The sequence below is a fragment of the Coturnix japonica genome, chromosome 18 (assembly GCF_054131305.1).
Source record: "Coturnix japonica strain WE chromosome 18, WE-NBRP24, whole genome shotgun sequence".
Lineage (NCBI taxonomy): Eukaryota > Metazoa > Chordata > Aves > Galliformes > Phasianidae > Coturnix > Coturnix japonica.
In genome coordinates this window covers 13,790,766-13,813,221 of record NC_140680.1, presented here as the reverse complement: position 1 = coordinate 13,813,221, position 22,456 = coordinate 13,790,766, and the positions used below count along the sequence as shown (strand labels likewise).

At 55.2% G+C, this 22,456-nt stretch overlaps 1 protein-coding gene and 2 pseudogenes across 4 annotated transcripts in view; all 3 read left to right on the top strand.

The window, feature by feature from the left end:
• The first annotated feature begins 682 nt into the window (after positions 1–682).
• Positions 683–22,456, top strand: part of LOC107320284 (protocadherin gamma-C5) — a 77,359-nt gene continuing 55,585 nt past the window's right edge. Inside the window, exon 1 of one of the 2 annotated variants that reach the window (XM_085518976.1) lies at positions 683–3,337. In XM_085518976.1, coding sequence (XP_085375102.1) covers positions 866–3,337 — 2,472 coding nt within the window. In that variant the 5' untranslated portion in view covers positions 683–865. Of the gene's footprint in view, positions 3,338–5,827; positions 8,467–22,456 lie in introns of those variants that run through there. The other variant, XM_085518973.1, reaches the window with a different exon arrangement.
• Positions 12,477–15,074, top strand: LOC146757944 (protocadherin gamma-A5 pseudogene; annotated as a pseudogene). The gene has a single exon (XR_014935488.1). The product of XR_014935488.1 is annotated as a protocadherin gamma-A5 pseudogene (transcript).
• Positions 18,159–21,158, top strand: LOC146757943 (protocadherin gamma-A5 pseudogene; annotated as a pseudogene). Its single transcript, XR_014935487.1, has one exon. The product of XR_014935487.1 is annotated as a protocadherin gamma-A5 pseudogene (transcript).

Sequence of the window (22,456 nt, the reverse complement as noted above, 5' to 3'; positions counted from 1 at the left end):
GAGTAAACCCTGATGTGTTTTAAGTGAAAAGAGACACACTTGCAGCTGGGGTCTGCTTGGCAAGCTGCATGCAGCTGAAGTCCTTCTGGAAGCTACAATTCTCAATGTTCCCCAAATCTCCACTGAAATGAGGTTATCTACACTAATTCCTTCCTATCATTCCCACTCTATCCAGTGGTAGTGTGAATGCCAACACACAGTATGAGTGCCTTCCTCACTGACATCACAATAAACCATCAGTGCCTGCTGTAAAACAGCTGGTTTCCAACCTTTCTAAGCTGAATATCAGGGTGCATGAGGCATCTCAGAAATACCTGTTTCAAGGCAGTTTTTTGCCCTCTGAAAGTGGAAGCCCTTAGGAGTGTCTGCTTAAGAATCAATGCACTGGGTAGAACTTGCTGCAAGGAGAGGTAGAAGGTGAAACTCAGGTCCCAACACCTCAGCACTCTCTCTATCCACACTCGCTCATTTCACCTGCTGTCCTATTTATGCCCTCGTGTACCGGGATATGGTAATTCGGCTTCTGAGAGTGCATCTGCGAAAACCCTGTTTGGGAGACATTATCAGTAACAGAACAGTGGAAAGGAGGTGTGAGTTAGGGCCGTTTAGCCGAGGCAGAACCTGCAGTTATCATAGGCGACTGCGAGTGTCGCTGTTGGCTAAGTCTGGGTAGAGCAAAGGAAGGAGAGCGGCAGAGAAGAGGCGGGCCGGTAAGCGAGTCCACGGCTGCAGGTCCAAGGAGGAAGGGAGCTCAAAGGCAAAATCCAGGACGTACAGCTCCGGGAGGGGCACGGCGGGGCGGTGGTGGTGCCCAGGACTCTTCGGACGGAAAGGGGAGAGCGAGAAGCCGCACGCAGGCGGGGAAATGGTGGTGAGAGAAGGGCGCTGGGGCCGGAGGCAGCGGGCGCTGCTGTGCTGCGTGTTGGTGGCGGCGTGGGAGGCGGCGTGGGGGCAGCTGCGCTACTCGGTGCCCGAGGAGCTGCCCAAGGGCTCGTTCGTGGGCGACGTGGCCAAGGACCTGGCGCTGGAGCTGGCGGCGCTCGGCAACCGCGGCGCCCGAGTGGTGTCCCAAGGCAGGACGCAGTATTTCGCTCTGCATGCGAACAGCGGCCACTTGGTGACGGCCGAGAGGATAGACAGGGAGCAGCTGTGCCGGCTGCAGGAGAAATGCGTGCTGCGCTGTGAGCTGATCGTGGAGGGCGAGATGAAGGTTTATGCAATCGAAGTGGAAATCACGGACATTAACGATAACGCGCCAACATTTAAGGAGTTGGAGATGGAGGAGAAAATGAGCGAGATGACAGCCCCGGGAACTCGATTTCCTCTGAGTAAAGCTCACGACCCGGACATGGGTGTGAATTCCCTTCAGAGCTACACGCTGAGCGGCGACGAGCACTTCTCGCTGTCCGTGCAGACAGGAGCCGACGGCGAGAAGCGTCCCGAGCTGGTGCTGGCCAAGGCGCTGGACCGGGAGGAGGCGGCGTTTCACGAGCTGCTGCTGAGGGCGAGCGACGGCGGCGACCCGGCTCGGACGGGCACGGCGCGAATCCGCGTGGCTGTGCTGGACGCCAACGACAACGCGCCCGCGTTCAGCCAGGCGGTGTACACGGTGCGAGTGCCCGAGGACGTGCCCGTGGGATCCACGTTGCTCAGCGTCACCGCCACCGACCCCGACGACGGAACCAACGGAGACGTGAAGTATTCAATGAAGGTCGCAGTAGAAGTGGCATCAGAATACTTTCAATTGGTGGCAGAAACGGGAGAGATTAAGGTGGTGAAGAACCTAGACTTCGAGGAAGAAGATTCCTACGAATTCGAAGTTCAGGCACGGGATGGAGGGGAGCTATTCGATACGGCGACGGTGTCGGTCTCTGTGACGGACGTGAACGACAACGCGCCCGAGATTTCGGTGCGGTCGGCGCTGAGCGAGATCTCGGAGGACGCGTTGCCGGGGACGGTGGTGGCCCTGCTGCACGTGCAGGACCGCGACTCGGGCGCCAACGGGGAGGTGCGGTGCAGCCTGGGCGAGGGCGTCCCGTTCCGTCTGGAGCGGGCGCTGGACGACTACTACAGCGTGGTGACGGCGCGGGAGCTGGACCGCGAGCGGGCGTCGGAGTACAACGTGACGGTGCGGGCGGCGGACGGCGGGTCGCCGGCGCTGCGGAGCGGCGCGGTGCTGGCGCTGCGGGTGCTGGACGTGAACGACAACGCGCCGGTGTTCGCGGAGGCGCGCTACAGCGCCCGGCTGGCCGAGAACAACGCGGAGGGCGCGCTGGTGCTGACGGTGCGCGCGTGGGACGCGGACTGGGGGCAGAACGCGCGCGTGCGCTACCGGCTGCGGGAGGGGCGGCTGCGGGGCGCGCCGCTCTCGTCCTACGTGTCGGTGCAGGCGGAGACGGGCGCGCTGTACGCGCTGCGCTCGTTCGACTACGAGGAGGTGCGCGAGGTGGAGCTGTGGGTGCGGGCGGAGGACGGCGGCGCGCCGCCGCTCAGCAGCAACGTGTCGGTGCGGCTGCTGATCGCGGACGAGAACGACAACGCGCCGCAGGTGCTGTACCCGCCCCCTCCGGCGGCGCCGCCCGCTTCGGGCTCCGGGTCGGGCTCCGGGTCGGGCTCGTGGGGCTGGTCGGGCGTGGAGCTGGCGCCGCGCTCGGCGGAGCCCGGCGCGCTGGTGGCCAAGGTGGTGGCGGTGGACGCGGACGCGGGGCAGAACGCGTGGCTGTCGTACGAGCTGGCCAAGGCGACGGAGCCGGGGCTGTTCCGCGTGGGGCTGCACAGCGGCGAGGTGCGCACGGCTCGCTCGCCGCTGGCCCGCGACGCGGCGCGGCACAGCCTGGTGGTGGTGGTGAAGGACCGCGGGCGGCCGGCGCTGTCGGCCACGGCCACGCTGACGGTGGTGCTGGCCGAGAGCGTGGCCGAGCTGCTGTCGGAGCTGGGCAGCGCGGCGGCGCCGGCCGAGCCCGCGGGCAGCCTGACGCGCTGGCTGGTGCTGGCCGTGGCGGCCGTGTCCTGCCTCTTCCTCGCCTTCCTGCTGCTGCTGCTGGCGCTGCGCCTGCGCCGCTGGCGCCTGGCACGGCTGCCCCCGCCTCCTTCGGCCGCCGGCGTGTTGCGCGGCGTCCCGGCCTCGCACTTCGTGGGCATCGACGGCGTCCGCGCCTTCCTGCGCTCCTACTCGCACGACGTGTCGCTCACGGCCGACTCGCGCAAGAGCCAGCTGCGCTGCAAGGCCGGCAGCTGCTGCGACACGCTCCCGGCCCGGCCGCCATCGGAGATTTCGAATGCTCTCGTCCAGATGGTTGATCACACCGTGGCGAATGGAGACCAGGCTTCTGTTGAGGTATGTTCTCTATTTTAACTTTCTTTTGTGCCTTCGGTTTTGGTCTGACCTTTGAAAAATCGTTTTATTTAATTGTTTCTTTGCTGTACGTGTTTTTCAATTTTATTTTCATTTCATCTTTCATTAATATTCAGTTTTTGTGCCATATGATCATATATTTTGCATCTTTTAAGCTACTTTTTAATGCATGGTGGTCTTGGCAAAGTGCTCTGTGCAACATCTTGGTCATGAGATGTTGGAATGTAGTAAATAGGAAGTGCTGCTTAATGAATCCCTTCTCTGTGTTTTAACTGTCTGTTTCTGTACTGTCTTCTCCAAGCAACTGTATATCTTTGTCCAGGGCCTAAAGGTCAGTTGTCCATGTTTACTACCTTTTATTTACTGAAACTCTTTGAATCCAAAATAGCTCTTCATTGTGAATGATTATTAATTCATTACTGTAATGTGTCCATAAGTACAGGTTGGAGGACTATTAATAATCTACCACCAGAGGACTGACCAGAGGTAGTAGTAAAACGTATTTTTTCTACCAGTAAGAAGGGGAGGATCTCTTCATAGTGATATGTAGCGAGTAACAGAATTGGTACACGTAAGGGAGCGACTCCATGCTGTTAAGGTACTGTGGAGACTTTTCTAGTCTTTCCATATCTTCTGCTTAAGTGGCTGTGTTGATTCAGCTTTCCTTCAGGTCTTTATTTCTTTGGTGTAAGTAAGATGGGGTTTAATACTCAGATGAGATATCATTGCTTTTTGTGAATGTGGCACCTCTATGTTTTCCCATTGGCTTGTTAAAGCAATGGTAACCAGATGACTTTTGTCAGAAGCTGTTTTTGTGTTTTGGGACTTGCTGTAATAACACTCAGCTTAGTCAAGAGATGTGGGTGTGGTTTATCATAGACATACAGATATGAAGTGATTGGAGGCTGGGTTGTAAGGCGCTGATACTGCACTGCTACCTTTCAAATGCTGAAGGAGATACGATCTGATAGGATGGGTTTGACTGCAGTGGTTTCTCAGTGTCTGGGATTCTTAGCTTTGCTTGGCCATCAGTCATACCTTTGTAAGTGGGAAAGCTGACTTTTAGCTTGTGCTCTTCCAACCACCGAGAACAAAATCACAATTGACACACGGATTTTTGGCCTTCTGCCTATCTTGCCATTTTTCTTATGGCAGTGATAGGAAAGCAGTGGGAACACTCCAACACCACGAGTCTACAGGGCAGTGATCACTGTAGGACTGAGGTAAGATCCTGGTGTTTTTTTGTGTGTGCACTGGACAGGGCTTGTGCAGCAGAAGACTTTCAAGTGTATGTATGTCAAACCTGTTTGCTCGGATAGAATCATGTTAGGAAATCGCGACATAAAATGTTTTGGGCTGGAGAGGATCTTGAAGACCATCTAGTTCCAGTCTGCTGCTGCAGGCAGGACTGCCACCCACTGGATGGTTGCTCAAAGCTCCATCCAACCTGACCTGAATGTTTTCAGGGATTTGCCATCTGTAGCATCTCCGAACAACACATTCCAGTGTCTTATTGCCCTCATTATAAATAATCTCTTCCTAATATCTGATCTAAACCTACTCTCTTTTCAATTATAACTTACCCTTTTGTCGTATCACCACATTTCCTTATAGAGTCCTTCCTCAGTTTTCTCGTAGGCCCCCTTCAGGTACTAGAAAGCTGCTGTAAGTTCTCCCTGGATCTTTCTCTTTTCTAGGCTAAACAAATCCATCTTCCTGCAGTTCTTTATAGGAGAAGTGCACCAAATCTCTGATCATCCTTCTAACGTTTCTTTAGACTTTCTCCAGCAACTCCATTTTTTTTGTGCTGGTGACCCCCAGGGCTGAACATGGTACTCTAGGTGAAGTCTTCCAAGAGCAGAGTAGAGGGAGAGAATCACCTCCCTCGACCTGACAGCTAAACTTCTGATGCAGCTCAGGATATGATTGACTTTCTGGGCTGCAAGCACTCACAAACAGTTATATTCAGTTTTTCATCCACCATTTGGGAGTCCAAATCCTTCTCCATGGGGCTGCTCTCAATCCAGTCCTTGCCAAGCCCATGTTTATCTTTGAGAATGACCTGACTCGGGTGCAGGACCTTGAATTTGGCCATACAGAACTTCGTGAGGTTCTCATGGTCCCACTTCTCGAGGCTGTTCAAGTCCCTCTGGCTGGCAGCCCCCCCCTTCAGTGTTCTGACTGCACCACGCAGCTTGGTGTTGTCTGCAAGCACTCAGTCCCACTGTCCATGCCACAGGCAAAGACGTTGATACAGGTACGAATACAATATCTGAGAGACACAGACGGAAATCTTCAGCAAATTTACAAGTTTTCGATCTTGCTCTCCTGGAACAATGGTGTTTTACCAACCAGCCTCGGAGTGAAGATTAAAGAAGGGAAACCAGGAGCTCCGGGCTGCAGTTCTCAGCGCGGACTCAGGGTGTCACTGTTGGCCAATGCGGGGAAGGGACTCCTCCGGCTGCGGCGCCCGCGCAGTGCCGCTTCGATCCGGGCAGAGAAGCAGAAGCGATCGTGCTCGGCTCCAGCCCGAGTTCCGACCGGCAGGAAAGATTCAATCGTTTTTCTCCGGTGTTGATCCAGCCGCTCGGGAAGACTGGTCGCCTGCAGAACGCGCTTCGGGACTGCGGAGAATGGAGGGACTGCGGAGAATGGAGGTCCGAGCGGCAACGCGGGGCCGAGGAGCCGCTGGGCGGGTCGCTCTGCTGGCCGTGCTGCTGCCGCTGTGCTGCCGGGCGGCGCCGGAGCGGCTCCGCTACGTTATTCCCGAAGAGCTGGGCAGGGGGTCGCTGGTGGGGCCGCTGGCGCGGGACCTGGGGCTGAGCCCGGCAGAGCTGCCAGCGCGTCAGCTGCGGATTGTCTCCGGTGATGAAAAGCGATACTTCGTTCTCGAGGAAGAGAGTGGAAACCTGCGCGTAAACGAGAGGATAGATCGGGAGGGCATCTGCGGAGACGTGACGCCTTGTGTCTTCGGTTTGGAAGCTGTCATGGAAAACCCTTTCAATATATATCACGTGAGCATTACTATCCAGGATATCAATGACAATGCGCCGCGCTTTGACAAAGAAGTTGTTGCTATAGAATTGATCGAGTCCACTCCTCCCGGGACGAGGCTCCCCCTGGGCACTGGCAGAGATCCCGATATCGGGGTGAATTCGTTACAGAGCTACCAACTTACCCCCAATCCGCTCTTCTCCCTTGTAGTGAAGGAGGACTCTGATGGGAGGAAACGTGTGGAATTGCTGTTGGAGAAAAACTTAGATCGTGAAAAACAGAAAAGCTATAATTTGATACTGACTGCAGTGGACGGTGGGGATCCAGTCCGATCTGGAACCACCCAGATAAAGATCGATGTGACTGATGCAAATGATAACGCACCGGTGTTCACCAAAGAGATCTACAAAGTTGGAGTGCCAGAAAACCTTCCAGAAGGCTCCTTAGCTTTTCAGGTGAAAGCCACTGATGGAGATGAGGGTACAAACGCGGAAATCACCTATTCTTTCAACGACATCGCAAGCAGTGCTCGCCAGCTCTTCAGTCTGGACCCCAAGACAGGTGATGTGAGGATTACCGGTCCCCTGGATTATGAAGATGTGAAATATTATAAAGTAACTGTTGAAGGCAAGGACGGAGGTGGGCTGAGTGCACACGCCAACGTGCATATAAGCGTTATAGATGTGAACGACAATGCTCCAAGCCTTACCCTCCTGCCTATCTTGAACCCGATCCCCGAGGATTCAGTCCCGAGCACAGTCGTGGCTGTGATCAACGTTCGTGACAGGGACTCCGGAGTGAATGGGGAAGTGACCTGTAATCTTGACGGCGACTTGCCTTTCAAACTAGAAGCGTCATCAGAGAGTACCTACAAACTTGTAATTGAAAATAGCCTGGACAGAGAGGAAGTCTCTACTTACAACATCACGATCACCGCCACGGACCGGGGCAGCCCGGCGCTGTCGAGCCGCGCGGATCTGGTGCTGGAGGTGTCGGACGTGAACGACAACGCGCCGGTGTTCGAGGAGGCCGCCTACAGCGCCTACGTGCCCGAGAACAACGCGGCGGGAGAGCCGGTGCTGCGCGTGAGCGCGCGGGACGCGGACGCGGGCGCCAACGGGCGCGTGAGCTACGCGCTGGCGGGCGGCGGCGCGGACGCGGCGTTCGTGTCGGTGCGGGCGGAGACGGGCGAGCTGTACGCGCAGCGCTCGTTCGACTACGAGCGGTGCCGCGAGTTCGCCGTGGAGGTGCGGGCGCGGGACGGAGGGACGCCGGCGCGCAGCGCCACGGCCACGGTGCGCGTCTTCGTGCTGGACCGCAACGACAACGCGCCGCGGGTGCTGTGGCCGGCGGCGGGCGGGGCGGACGGCGGCGGCGCGGGGGCGGGTGCGGGAGCGGGGGCGGGGCCGTTCGAGGTGGTGCCGCGCTCGGCCGAGGCCGGCTACCTGGTGGCCAAGGTGGTGGCGGTGGACGCGGACGCGGGGCGCAACGCGTGGCTGTCGTACGAGCTGCTGCAGGCGCCGGAGCCGGCGCTGTTCCGCGTGGGGCTGCACAGCGGCGAGGTGCGCACGGCGCGGGCCGTGTCGGAGCGGGACGCGGCCAAGCAGCGGCTGGTGGCCGTGGTGAAGGACCACGGGCAGCCGGCGCTGTCGGCCACGGCCACGCTGCACGTGGTGCTGGCCGAGAGCGTGCAGGACGCGCTGCCGGAGCTCAACGAGGACCCGGAAGCCGCCGACCCGCAGGCGGAGCTGCGCTTCTCGCTGGTGCTGGCTCTGGCGCTGCTCTCGGCCGCGTTCCTGCTGAGCGCGGCTCTGACGTTGCTGACTCGCCTGCGCCGGGCCGGGCCGCCCGCCGTTCTGCGCTGTCTGGGCACGCGGCGCTTCTCGGCGTCGGGTCCCGCCGTGCCGGCCGATTTCTGCGAGGGCACTTTGCCCTACTCCTACAACCTGTGCGTTGCTCCGGGCCGCGCCGTGCCCGAGGGCACCTGGCTGCTGCCGCCCGCCTTGCTGCCCAGCGTGCCCGTTGAGGAGCCGCTCAGCGGGGAACCCTGCGGGAATCGAAGCCCGAGTGACAGCGCCGGCCCGGGAGATCAGCCCGACCACCTCCGCGCATCGCAGGTCAGTTACTCCGCTCTATTCTCCCGTTGTCTCTCGTTCTTTTCAAGCTCCGCACAAAGTGCAGAGTCCTTTTTCTTAAGGGTTTCTCTGAGTAGCATTTGTAGGAGGCGCTGCTCCGAGACGCTCCAGGAGAACAAAGCAGAACTACATTGTAGCTGTGCTTCACAGCGGACTGTTAGCAGTTTCAGCCCCTGTTTAATCAGCTGTCACGCCGCTGGGTTCGGCTGAGTTGTTCTGGCTGCTCGAAATCCTTTCGCTAATTGTTTTGATAATGTGCTGTATGTATTAGTGTGGCCTATCGATGTTGTCCCGTTATGACATCCCTGGGCAACCCTTTCTCCGTGTCTTTCTCACCACTGCTGTCAGCTTTCTGATTGTTGATCTTTTCTTCGCTTGCCTTTTATATACAGATGATTGTGCAGAATCACTAATGAAAGAAACCAACATATTGTACTGCAGAGCTTGTGGAAATACGAGTGCAGCTTCATGAATGGAAAGATTAATGATTATTGAATGTGGTGGAGTAAGGGCTGGGTAGGTGGTCCTTTGGAGGTGCCTGTTTGCCTGTTCTGAAGATCAAAGAGAATCATTAAATTTGGGGGCATGTGAGAATGGCTGCAATGTTCTGTGTTTGTAGGGCTCTTGGAAGAAAGAGGAGATATTTTATTGATGTTTAATATTGGCCTATTGAGAATGGAGGAATCTCTGTCTTTGGTAGCTATGGCAACAGCCTTTTGTTCTCTTGCATTTGGAAGACAAATCACACAGTGAGGTCTGAAAGATTCTTTGGGCAAGTGAAAACCTTGTACTGCAGTTTAATTTTGAATATGTAGAAGGTAGGTGTTGGTATTCAGTTTGTCCAGGCTTTGGATCTAGGCCTGAGGTTATGACTCCAAGTATTTTCTTTCTGTTATACAAATGACTTTAAAGAACTGTGGCTATAATGTGTGTTTTGAGGTTTTGGAATAGGCACCTGTGCCTGACAGGACTTCTGGAAATGGTTGGAAATAAGCAAGAAGTTTTTTTACAGTACGGACTGAGTCAGGATGCCCAATGATATGGTGAGTGCCCTGTCCTTAGAGACATTCAAGGTCAGGCTGGACCAGGTTCTGAACAACCTGATCAAGCTGCAGATGTCCCTGTTCACTGCACGGGAGTTGGACTAGATGACTTTTAAGGGTCCCTTCTAACTTAACTCTATGATTCTATATGTACCAAGGCATATTCTGTACTGTTCATCTTTGAATACTTCACTTGTATAGATTTCATTTCTTCCTTCTAGTTTATGTCTCAAGACAGACCTCAGTGTGTCACATAATCCTTTAGAAGACTGGAAAATATTGCTATAGACCTGGAGAAGCCTTTTAAGTTGATACCTTGAACATTTACAGATGTTGAGACATAGACTGTGATATACTTTACCTTAAAATACCATTGAATGAAATGCTCTTGCCTGTGGATGACATATATATATACTATATACTATACTATATACTATATACAAGCCAAATATATGTTCTGTGGTGTAACTGAAGGCTTTGAATGTATGGTACAGAGAGGGATGGTGTGAATTTGTACCTGGGGAATAGTTGTCTCAGTGTGGTTTTGGCAGAGCAATAGTTTGATTTCATAGTTGATGGCATGATATACATGATATGCTGGGATCCTGGTTCCTCTCTTTTAATAGGCATTGATAGTTTCCTGATTATAAGATATTTGCATGTGAACTATGCACATGGAACCACAATGAATGGCTTATAATTATTATTATCATTATGGCTTAGAATTTCTGTGTGAAACCACGTTTAAACAACAGTATCCTCTTGTGTTGTGATGTGAAGTTCCTACCTGGTCAAAATTACATTTTCAGGCCTTGGTTTCCATGAGGTCATGGTTCACGTTCATCATTTCTGGAGAAGGCTACTGCAGCTGGAACTGTGACTGTAGGAGACCCTTCCTTCTCTTGTCAGGGTCTCCAGGCACCTGAATATGGATCTTTATGTGGGAAGGAAATGATGCAGAACATTGAAAAGAATGTCTCCAAATTTCTCAGAAGTGTTTGCCTTAGAATGAGGCCTATGAAAAGGTTCTTGCATCAATGGTTCCTTCATTCCTGTGGGCTTCAAATAACAATCTTTGTTCATGTCAAATGCTATGCCTCCATGAATGTGCTATTGTATGAAAGATGCTTATAAGATTTGGACACCAGACATTCATAGTCCTTTATCACAGAATCACAGAAGTGCAGGGGTTGGATGGAACCACAACAGATCATTGAGTCCAACCCGCTGCTAAAACAGGCAGCCTACAGTAGGTTGCACAGGAGAGCATCCAGGTGAGTCTTGAATATCTCCAGAGAAGGAGACTCCACCACCTCTCTGGACAGCTTCTTCCAGGGCTCTGTCACTGATGGTGAATACATTTTCTTTGTGGATGTATGGAACTTTCTGTGTTCCAGTTTCTCCACACCACTCCTTGTCCTATTGCTACCCATCAACCAAAAGAGCCTTGCCACATGGACTTGAATAGCACACTTGGGATATTTATAAACCTTGATGAGATCATCTCTCAGCCTTCTCTTCTCCAGACTGAACAGTCCCAGGTCTTTCCGCTCTTCCATGTACAGGAGATGCCCCAGACCCTGACCTTCATGGCTCCCTGCTGGTCTCCTGGAAGATCCCTATTCTTTTTGAACTGAGAAGGCCAGAACTGGGCACAGTATTACTTATGTGACCTCACCAGGGCAGAGTAAAGAGGGAGGATCACCTACTTCAGCCTGTTTGCCACACTGTTCTTGATGCACCCTAATATACCGCTGGTCTTTGTGCCCACAAGGGCGCACTGCCTGCTCATGGCCAACTTGCTATGCGCCAGGACACCCAAGTCCTTCTCCTCAGAGCTCTTTTCCAGCAGGTCATCCTCTAACCTGAACTGATGCATACAGTTATTAACTTCTCAGAGTAATGAGGAAAGACCATCTATCTGCATGTTACAGCTCTTTTTTTTTTTCCAATGAATGATGTCCTCTTGGGTCACATGAATTTGCAAAACAAACCTCTTCTTATCAAGTATCTCAGTGTTGTGCTGAAGCACACTTTGTACTGACAAGTATGCTATATTTTCTAAATAGCCCATTCAAAAACGTTGTGCTTGTTCATGGATGTTAACACAGAACACAAAGTATGAAACCTTTTTCTCTCTAGCAGGAGTATAGGGAGAGCAGGCAGCTGGCTAATGGCACGACCATGGGAGAGCGGAGAGCGTTTGCTTTGCTAACTCGTTTCTAAAGGGTGCATTTACATATCTATGGGAGGTACTTTCTTGCTGAGAGATGGATCCCAGATGTAAGATATCGACCAGGAAAGGAAAACAAGTTACAAGGAATGTAGCACTTGGATTATCGTACACTGCAAGAACGAGGAGGAAAATTACATTGAGAAAGGACTACAGTGACTAATATTGACAATCTCTGCTGGAAATATCACTTCTGCCAAAAAGAGGAAGAAATCAAAACTATATAACATCCAATGCGTTACAGAAAACGATGCCGAGAGGTGCCATTTACATTCTCATCATCATGAACATGTTGAAGAACAAAAAGTACACGAACAGAACGAGTGCAGGAAGGCGAATTCAGGCAGTCTGGTATGTCTGTAAAAGAAACTCGCGGTGCCAGCGCTTCTACGGTTACTTTGTGGAGCCGTGCGTGCAGTGCCGGGTGGCGGCTGCGGGCGCCGCTGTTCACCACGGAGCAGAGGAAGGAGCGGAGCGCTGCAGGCAGCCCCGCCCGCTGCGGCCCGGCTCGCTCTCTCGATCGTTGTGTCGGGTTCCGGGCGGGCTCCGAGCGGCCCCGCGGTGCGGAGCGGTGCTGCAGAGAGGGGGAGAGACCGGACGGCACCGGCCGCGAAAACGGAGACGGAGAAGAAGGCGAGAGAAAAGTGGAGGAAGAAGTCGGAGGCGGAGCCGCGCAGAGGCTGAAAGTGTGAGGTGGCTGCGGGGCCGTGCGGGAGATGTGCGCGGCCAGAGAAGGGCGCTGGGGCCGGAGGCAGCGGGCGCTGCTGTGCTGCGTGTTGGTGGCGGCGTGGGAGGCGGCGTGGGGGCAGCTGCGCTACTCGGTGCCCGAGGAGCTGCCCAAGGGCTCGTTCGTGGGCGACGTGGCCAAGGACCTGGCGCTGGAGCTGGCGGCGCTCGGCAACCGCGGCGCCCGAGTGGTGTCCCAAGGCAGGACGCAGTATTTCGCTCTGCATGCGAACAGCGGCCACCTGGTGACGGCCGAGAGGATAGACAGGGAGCAGCTGTGCCGGCTGCAGGAGAAATGCGTGCTGCGCTGTGAGCTGATCGTGGAGGGCGAGATGAAAGTTTATGCCATAACAGTTGAGATTGTGGATATAAATGATAATCCTCCCACATTCACGAAGGTGGAATTGGAGGAAAAAATCAGTGAGATGACAGCAACGGGGACTCGATTTCCCTTACCTAAAGCTCATGATCCGGACATCGGTGCCAATTCCCTGCAGAGCTACTCTCTGAGCGGCGACGAGCACTTCTCGCTGTCCGTGCAGACAGGAGCCGACGGCGAGAAGCGTCCCGAGCTGGTGCTGGCCAAGGCGCTGGACCGGGAGGAGGCGGCGTTTCACGAGCTGCTGCTGAGGGCGAGCGACGGCGGCGACCCGGCTCGGACGGGCACGGCGCGAATCCGCGTGGCTGTGCTGGACGCCAACGACAACGCGCCCGCGTTCAGCCAGGCGGTGTACACGGTGCGAGTGCCCGAGGACGTGCCCGTGGGCTCCACGCTGCTCAGCGTCACCGCCACCGACCCCGATGACGGAACCAACGGAGAGGTACAGTATTCATTTCCAGAGATTTCGAATACTGCCTCGAACATATTCCTTCTTGAGACGAAAACAGGAGCGATCAGATTGGTGAAGAACCTAGACTTCGAGGAAGCAGACTTCTATGAACTCGGAATTCAGGCTCGCGATGGCGGTGGCATTTCGGACACGGCGAAAGTGTCGATCTCGGTGACGGACGTGAACGACAACGCGCCCGAGATTTCGGTGCGGTCGGCGCTGAGCGAGATCTCGGAGGACGCGTTGCCGGGGACGGTGGTGGCCCTGCTGCACGTGCAGGACCGCGACTCGGGCGCCAACGGGGAGGTGCGGTGCAGCCTGGGCGAGGGCGTCCCGTTCCGTCTGGAGCGGGCGCTGGACGACTACTACAGCGTGGTGACGGCGCGGGAGCTGGACCGCGAGCGGGCGTCGGAGTACAACGTGACGGTGCGGGCGGCGGACGGCGGGTCGCCGGCGCTGCGGAGCGGCGCGGTGCTGGCGCTGCGGGTGCTGGACGTGAACGACAACGCGCCGGTGTTCGCGGAGGCGCGCTACAGCGCCCGGCTGGCCGAGAACAACGCGGAGGGCGCGCTGGTGCTGACGGTGCGCGCGTGGGACGCGGACTGGGGGCAGAACGCGCGCGTGCGCTACCGGCTGCGGGAGGGGCGGCTGCGGGGCGCGCCGCTCTCGTCCTACGTGTCGGTGCAGGCGGAGACGGGCGCGCTGTACGCGCTGCGCTCGTTCGACTACGAGGAGGTGCGCGAGGTGGAGCTGTGGGTGCGGGCGGAGGACGGCGGCGCGCCGCCGCTCAGCAGCAACGTGTCGGTGCGGCTGCTGATCGCGGACGAGAACGACAACGCGCCGCAGGTGCTGTACCCGCCCCCTCCGGCGGCGCCGCCCGCTTCGGGCTCCGGGTCGGGCTCCGGGTCGGGCTCGTGGGGCTGGTCGGGCGTGGAGCTGGCGCCGCGCTCGGCGGAGCCCGGCGCGCTGGTGGCCAAGGTGGTGGCGGTGGACGCGGACGCGGGGCAGAACGCGTGGCTGTCGTACGAGCTGGCCAAGGCGACGGAGCCGGGGCTGTTCCGCGTGGGGCTGCACAGCGGCGAGGTGCGCACGGCTCGCTCGCCGCTGGCCCGCGACGCGGCGCGGCACAGCCTGGTGGTGGTGGTGAAGGACCGCGGGCGGCCGGCGCTGTCGGCCACGGCCACGCTGACGGTGGTGCTGGCCGAGAGCGTGGCCGAGCTGCTGTCGGAGCTGGGCAGCGCGGCGGCGCCGGCCGAGCCCGCGGGCAGCCTGACGCGCTGGCTGGTGCTGGCCGTGGCGGCCGTGTCCTGCCTCTTCCTCGCCTTCCTGCTGCTGCTGCTGGCGCTGCGCCTGCGCCGCTGGCGCCTGGCACGGCTGCCCCCGCCTCCTTCGGCCGCCGGCGTGTTGCGCGGCGTCCCGGCCTCGCACTTCGTGGGCATCGACGGCGTCCGCGCCTTCCTGCGCTCCTACTCGCACGACGTGTCGCTCACGGCCGACTCGCGCAAGAGCCAGCTGCGCTGCAAGGCCGGCAGCTGCTGCGACACGCTCCCGGCCCGGCCGTCGCCCAACGAGGCCGCTCCGCTGCGCGGCGAAGACGCAGCCGCCCACCGCGACTCCGAGCCCGACGCCCTCACGGTGAGTGATGCGACCGCGGCGGATCCCGAGTCTTTCCCTCCCCACTCGATTCTCGCTGGGTGCGTTGCCTCTTTACTGGGTTTCCCTTTTCCTCTCTTCTTTCATTAGCTCAGATTTTCCCTGTTTCTGAGAGTTGTTTCTCTCTCTACCGAGTAGTATTTCAAATGGGGTGGCACTCGAATGTGTATTGTGATATTCTTACTGCAAATCCTTAAACTGTTTTAAGTTTTCTACTGCCTCCCAGCTCATTTCACGCAGTTCTTTTCTATCAATTTCAGCAGCAAATGACCCAACTCACCTATTGGATGAGAAAACTGGGAGTTGTGTCTTGATTTGGTTCAATAGATGGAACACTTTCCTTCTGTTAGTCTTTGGTTTTCTACTTGTCAGTTTTTCAATGTGTGCATTTTGCTTTACACTATCCTGTGGTTGTGTTATTGATGCAGTGGTTGTTGGTTCAAGCATTTTTCCTTTCTCATTTGTGGTAACAGGAGGATTTCATTTACACTTGCTTTGAGTTTATGGCATCTCTGTAGATGTGGAATGCTTGATGTGTGTGTTGAGATTCGAGATGGGTCTTGAAATTATGGGAGTGACTGCATGGATGAAACTGTTAAATTGTTACCAGGTTCTCTGCATGTGTTGAGGAAGCGACTTTGTACCCATGTATGGTAAGTCTTCGTTTAGCTGGCTGAGGATAGGGCTGAGCAGCTGCTCTTTTGTCCCTGTTTTCTATCAACCAATATTCAAGACAATCCTAAAAGTTATAATTGAGATTTATCCAGTGATGATGTGTGTGGTGGGATCCTACTGGAAAGGTGCGTCTATGAAGGCTGACATCTCAAAGGTGGAGCAAACTTTGCTAGGATTTAAGTGCCGTCACAGTAACACCACTGTGTGTTCAGCATTTGAATTTCATGTTGCACAACATTCGATGAGGCAGAAGAATGACATTTGAAGAGCAAATGTGATGTCCTTCTCTTCTGTATTTTCCATGCTATTTCCTTTTTTGTTGTTAAGCTCTCCATGATGATATGTTGAGGGAAGAAATGTCCCTGTATCCACCCTTGTCATGGTCTTTGCACCTGTAATAGAGAACCAGGCTGGGCAACTGGTCCTTTGAAGCTGTTTGGTATTAACAAATATTGAAGGTAGTCATAAGAGTATTATTTGGGATTAACTTGGGGATGCTGGATGTGAAGAGCTTGTGGAGGAAAAAGGATTGTTTGAACTTTGACCTGGCAGAAATGGAGCAGACTTTGCTAGAAGGTAACTGGTATGATAAGAGCCGCTTTGTGAGTTCATCACTTAAACTTCCTGTGGAACAGTATTTGCTGAGTTAGGAAATTGAGATCCGGATAGAGGCCAGCAGGTCTTTAAGTTCTCTGATTTTCTCAGTGTTGCCTTTTATTTCTGTGTGAAGGCCTAAACTGCACTACAGTGTGGAAGGGAATTCTTATTAGTCCGGAAGACCTCTTATTTGCTGTCAGAGTGTGGAAACTGTTTCCATGGATGACTTGAATATTCACAGCAGTCAGGACAAATAGTTGCATATAGCTAAGTTCCCATAAAATCATGTTCTTGCCAACAACAGACATATTACTTGAAGCTGAATATGTGCATGGTGCAAGTAAAGGCTGTGAATGTAGAGCAAGGATGGTGACTGTCTCATATCTATGCGGAAAGCAAGTGGGTCAGCAGCAATATTCTTTGGGTAATGATTTGATTTCATAGCTGTTGCCAATGCCTGCTGTACTCATGCACCTTTTTATCCTGGTTTCAGTGTCTTGCATGCTAATGGTAATCCTGTGGTGATAATCTTTCTTTTGCTGTTGATATAGAGTGATAGAGTGCATACCCATAATGACTTCTAATGCTCAGATGAAGCTTCCTTATTCCGTTTTTCTTGAGGTGAAATCCTCTACTGTGTAGTCCAGAAGACTACATAGCAGCTCATAGTGCAGTGCTGGAAAGCAGAGGAAAAATGAATAGTTGAATGATTGCAATCAAAGTCGGTGGAGTTCATGGTGGAGATGCTGCTTCTGCAAATGTGAGATAATACTCAGAATTCCTTAGAGATAGAATTAAAATTAAGGATTCCTGCTATGTGTTAGAAACATCAGATCCAAGAAGTGATTTCAATCTCCATGACTATGATGACCTTGAAGGAAGAAATGATTGTCTTATCCCCTCCAAGAAGAAATTAACTTATGAAAAGCAAATGAAGATGCAGCTTGATCTGTCAGTGACTTCCAAGTGCTCTGGGAGGTGACTTCTTAAAGCAGAGTTGTGTTAATGCAACTGTACACTGCATCAGTACCTCTCAGATGGGAGAGCTGGAAGTTTGTTTCTTTACTCATACATGCAGAAATGCCATGTGGAGCCAAGAGAACAGATTGCAGGAAAATATTTGGATAACACAGCCATGCTTTTCTACACATTGTTCAGTGGAGTGGCAACAGAAGATCATCAGGCATTGAATAGGCCCATCATCTCAGATATACCTGTGGCATGCTGGCTACTCGGAAACATGTGAGGAGCTGACATGGAGAGCTGGTGGCCAATCCCACAATGTTTGGCTGGGCTGAGGGGATCTGATGGGAAGAATCGTTTGGTTTGAGAACTCTGTTTTCTGTTATACTTGGGTATGTGCCCAGCACATGAAATCCCTTTCCTGCACGAAACTGAAAAAGAGTGTTGGCTTTCTAAAGGCAGTTGAAATGGAAACAACAGAGATCATAAATGTATGCGGCACTCAGATTATTAAAGACATGTGAAAAACTTCGGAATATTATATTCACGAAGGACTGCAAGAAGAATCAGGACATGTTCTGGGAGAGAGAGCTTCTGCAGAAACAGGTTAATACTCAGAAGTGTTAAGAGATGGAATAAACCACAAGGATTGTCCTTCTTCTGAATGAAGAGAAACTCTACCGTCTGTATGGAATGAGGTCCCTGAAAAAAATACTGTGACGTCTCAATCGACTAAAGAACCAAAAGATGAAAAGAAATGCCAGAAATATTACGAAGATGTCGAGAGAGCGCAGAGCCCGGTGGTTGTGCGGTCCCGGCGGTTCCCCCGGCAGAGGCAGCGGCTGCGCTCGGTGGAGCCGTGCGTGCAGTGCCGGGCGGCGGCTGCGGGCGCCGCTGTTCACCACGGAGGAGAAGAAAAGCGGAGCGCTGCAGGCAGCCCCGCCCGCTGCGACCCGGCTCGCTCTCTCCATCGCTGTGTCGGATTCCGTAAGGGCTGAGAGCGGCCCCGCGGTGCGGAGCGGTGCTGCAGGGAGGCAGAGGGACCGGACGGCACCGGCCGCGTAAACGGAGCCGGAGAAGAAGGCGAGAGAGAATCCGAACAAGAAGTCGGAGGCGGAGCGGCGCGGAAGCGGCGAGTGTGAGGTGGCTGCGGGGCCGTGCGGGAGATGTGCGCGGCCAGAGAAGGGCGCTGGGGCCGGAGGCAGCGGGCGCTGCTGTGCTGCGTGTTGGTGGCGGCGTGGGAGGCGGCGTGGGGGCAGCTGCGCTACTCGGTGCCCGAGGAGCTGCCCAAGGGCTCGTTCGTGGGCGACGTGGCCAAGGACCTGGCGCTGGAGCTGGCGGCGCTCGGCAACCGCGGCGCCCGAGTGGTGTCCCAAGGCAGGACGCAGTATTTCGCTCTGCATGCGAACAGCGGCCACCTGGTGACGGCCGAGAGGATAGACAGGGAGCAGCTGTGCGAGAGCGAATCAGAATGCGTGCTGCGTTGTGAGCTGATCGTGGAGGGCGAGATGAAGGTTTATGCAATCGAAGTAGAAATCACGGATATCAATGACAACACGCCCAGCTTCCAAACGGCAGAATTAGAACTCAGAATGAACGAGATGACAGCACCTGGAACGCGGTTCTCTCTGAGAAGAGCAAACGATCCAGATCTGGGAGGGAATTCCCTGCAGAGCTACTCTCTGAGCGGCGACGAGCACTTCTCGCTGTCCGTGCAGACAGGAGCCGACGGCGAGAAGCGTCCCGAGCTGGTGCTGGCCAAGGCGCTGGACCGGGAGGAGGCGGCGTTTCACGAGCTGCTGCTGAGGGCGAGCGACGGCGGCGACCCGGCTCGGACGGGCACGGCGCGAATCCGCGTGGCTGTGCTGGACGCCAACGACAACGCGCCCGCGTTCAGCCAGGCGGTGTACACGGTGCGAGTGCCCGAGGACGTGCCCGTGGGCTCCACGCTGCTCAGCGTCACCGCCACCGACCCCGACGACGGAACCAACGGAGACGTAAAGTATTCGTTTGAAGAAATATCAAAGAAGGCTTCCAACGCATTCCAATTAGAAAAAGATACGGGAGCGATCAGGCTAATAAGAAACCTGGATTTCGAGGAAGCCGACTTCTACGAATTTCTCGTTCAGGCACAGGATGGAGGTGCTCTTTCCGATTCGGCGAAGGTGTCGATCTCTGTGACGGACGTGAACGACAACGCGCCCGAGATTTCGGTGCGGTCGGCGCTGAGCGAGATCTCGGAGGACGCGTTGCCGGGGACGGTGGTGGCCCTGCTGCACGTGCAGGACCGCGACTCGGGCGCCAACGGGGAGGTGCGGTGCAGCCTGGGCGAGGGCGTCCCGTTCCGTCTGGAGCGGGCGCTGGACGACTACTACAGCGTGGTGACGGCGCGGGAGCTGGACCGCGAGCGGGCGTCGGAGTACAACGTGACGGTGCGGGCGGCGGACGGCGGGTCGCCGGCGCTGCGGAGCGGCGCGGTGCTGGCGCTGCGGGTGCTGGACGTGAACGACAACGCGCCGGTGTTCGCGGAGGCGCGCTACAGCGCCCGGCTGGCCGAGAACAACGCGGAGGGCGCGCTGGTGCTGACGGTGCGCGCGTGGGACGCGGACTGGGGGCAGAACGCGCGCGTGCGCTACCGGCTGCGGGAGGGGCGGCTGCGGGGCGCGCCGCTCTCGTCCTACGTGTCGGTGCAGGCGGAGACGGGCGCGCTGTACGCGCTGCGCTCGTTCGACTACGAGGAGGTGCGCGAGGTGGAGCTGTGGGTGCGGGCGGAGGACGGCGGCGCGCCGCCGCTCAGCAGCAACGTGTCGGTGCGGCTGCTGATCGCGGACGAGAACGACAACGCGCCGCAGGTGCTGTACCCGCCCCCGCCGGCGGCGCCGCCCGCTTCGGGCTCCGGGTCGGGCTCCGGGTCGGGCTCGTGGGGCTGGTCGGGCGTGGAGCTGGCGCCGCGCTCGGCGGAGCCCGGCGCGCTGGTGGCCAAGGTGGTGGCGGTGGACGCGGACGCGGGGCAGAACGCGTGGCTGTCGTACGAGCTGGCCAAGGCGACGGAGCCGGGGCTGTTCCGCGTGGGGCTGCACAGCGGCGAGGTGCGCACGGCTCGCTCGCCGCTGGCCCGCGACGCGGCGCGGCACAGCCTGGTGGTGGTGGTGAAGGACCGCGGGCGGCCGGCGCTGTCGGCCACGGCCACGCTGACGGTGGTGCTGGCCGAGAGCGTGGCCGAGCTGCTGTCGGAGCTGGGCAGCGCGGCGGCGCCGGCCGAGCCCGCGGGCAGCCTGACGCGCTGGCTGGTGCTGGCCGTGGCGGCCGTGTCCTGCCTCTTCCTCGCCTTCCTGCTGCTGCTGCTGGCGCTGCGCCTGCGCCGCTGGCGCCTGGCACGGCTGCCCCCGCCTCCTTCGGCCGCCGGCGTGTTGCGCGGCGTCCCGGCCTCGCACTTCGTGGGCATCGACGGCGTCCGCGCCTTCCTGCGCTCCTACTCGCACGACGTGTCGCTCACGGCCGACTCGCGCAAGAGCCAGCTGCGCTGCAAGGCCGGCAGCTGCTGCGACACGCTCCCGGCCCGGCCGGCGCCCAACGAGGCCGCTCCGCTGCGCGGGGAAGACGCAGCCGCCCACCGCGACTCCGAGCCCGACGCCCTCACGGTGAGTGATGCGACCGCGGCATTGCTCGAGTCTCTCCCTCCCCACTCGATTCTTTGGGTTCGTTGCCTCTTTACCCGGATTCCCCTTTCCTCTCTTCTGTCTTTAGCTCAGATTTTCCCTGTTTCCCGCGTCTCTTCCTCTCCTTTTGCCTCTACTTTGGAATTTGACATTCCCCAATGTCTTTTCTATTCTCTCCCTGCTCCACGCTTCCATTGGTAGCGAGGGTGTTGATGTTTTATGTCTTCTCATATTTCTTTATTCATCTCTCTTTGGTCCTGACGTGCCTAGTTTACGCTGAGTTTTGATCCTTACTGCTCTGATGTGCCTAGGAGTTGTTTTGTGTTCTGCTTTTAGAGGATCTTTTAGTTATTTGGAATTCTATATGCTGACGGTGTTTTCGGTCAATGTGTCTTATGAGTGGAATGAGCAAATCCTCATTTGGCAATATCTCTTTGTCTGTTATTGAAATCAAATGGGGTGGCACTCGAAGGTTCTATTGCAGCTGTAGTCGTACTGTAGGATCCAAACTTGAAGCTTTTGCTATCCAGGCTTCCTACGGAAACAAGATTGACATCTGGTTGTTAATCTGTTGGAGAGGGTTTTGTTGTAGTAGACAAGTGTGAATACTGAGTTTATCAGTTGATACATTGCCTTTTCTCTTTGTTCTTGTTCACATTACTCTGCATATCCTTTGCCCTTTATCTCTCACTCCTTATCCTTCTCAGCTCCCGCACATTGATGCAAGTGTTTTGACTCACTCTTTGGATGAGAATAATGAATAATATTATTGTCCTTTCACGTTATTAATTCCTTGTTGTGGGCCTATCTTCTGGTTATCTGGTTGTCTGTGTGAGTGTGACATCTGATTGACAGGATGCTGTACTTATAGAATCAATACAGTGGATGTTGATAGAAGCCACCTTTCCTTTCCCATTTGAGGTAACAGTAGGGTTTTTGTTAGCAGCATTACTGTCAGAGTTATCAGCTTTCTTATTTCCCACCGATCACCCACTTGAAAGAATGACATCTGTGTAGAGTCAGGGCAGATATGAAAGAGTTCAGCTTGCTTTTATAGTACCTATACACATAATAGGTGCTCTTGTTCTTTCTGGTCCTACCTTGTTTGGGATTTTTAGTTAATGGATGTATTTGTTTGCTGCTTGTCTGTTTTTCCATTGTTTCGTTCACAGAGGTCTGTTTGTGCCACATGAAACTGATCATAGAATGGTAGAATCATAGAATGGTTTGGGTCAGAAGGGACCTTTAAAATCTGTTGCATGATTTCCTTGTGCTTCCAATAGTGAGCTTGCTTTGACAGACACTTGAACGTTTCCTCTTTCCATGTTCAGATATCTTCCTCATTGGGCTCATGCTTGATGGGTGTGATTGTCTTGAAATGGAGCATTACTTATCCAGGTATAATTCCTGCTTCCCATCTAAATGCTCCACGGTCTTTCTGTTTGATGATCTGTTGAGGGAAGACCATACTGTAGATGGGAAACGGCTGGAAAAATGAATGGGTAACTGATGCTTTGATGCTGTTTGCTACCAACAAATATTAAAGGCGATGGTAAAAAGTGTATTTGACAATGACTGGGGGATGCTACAGAT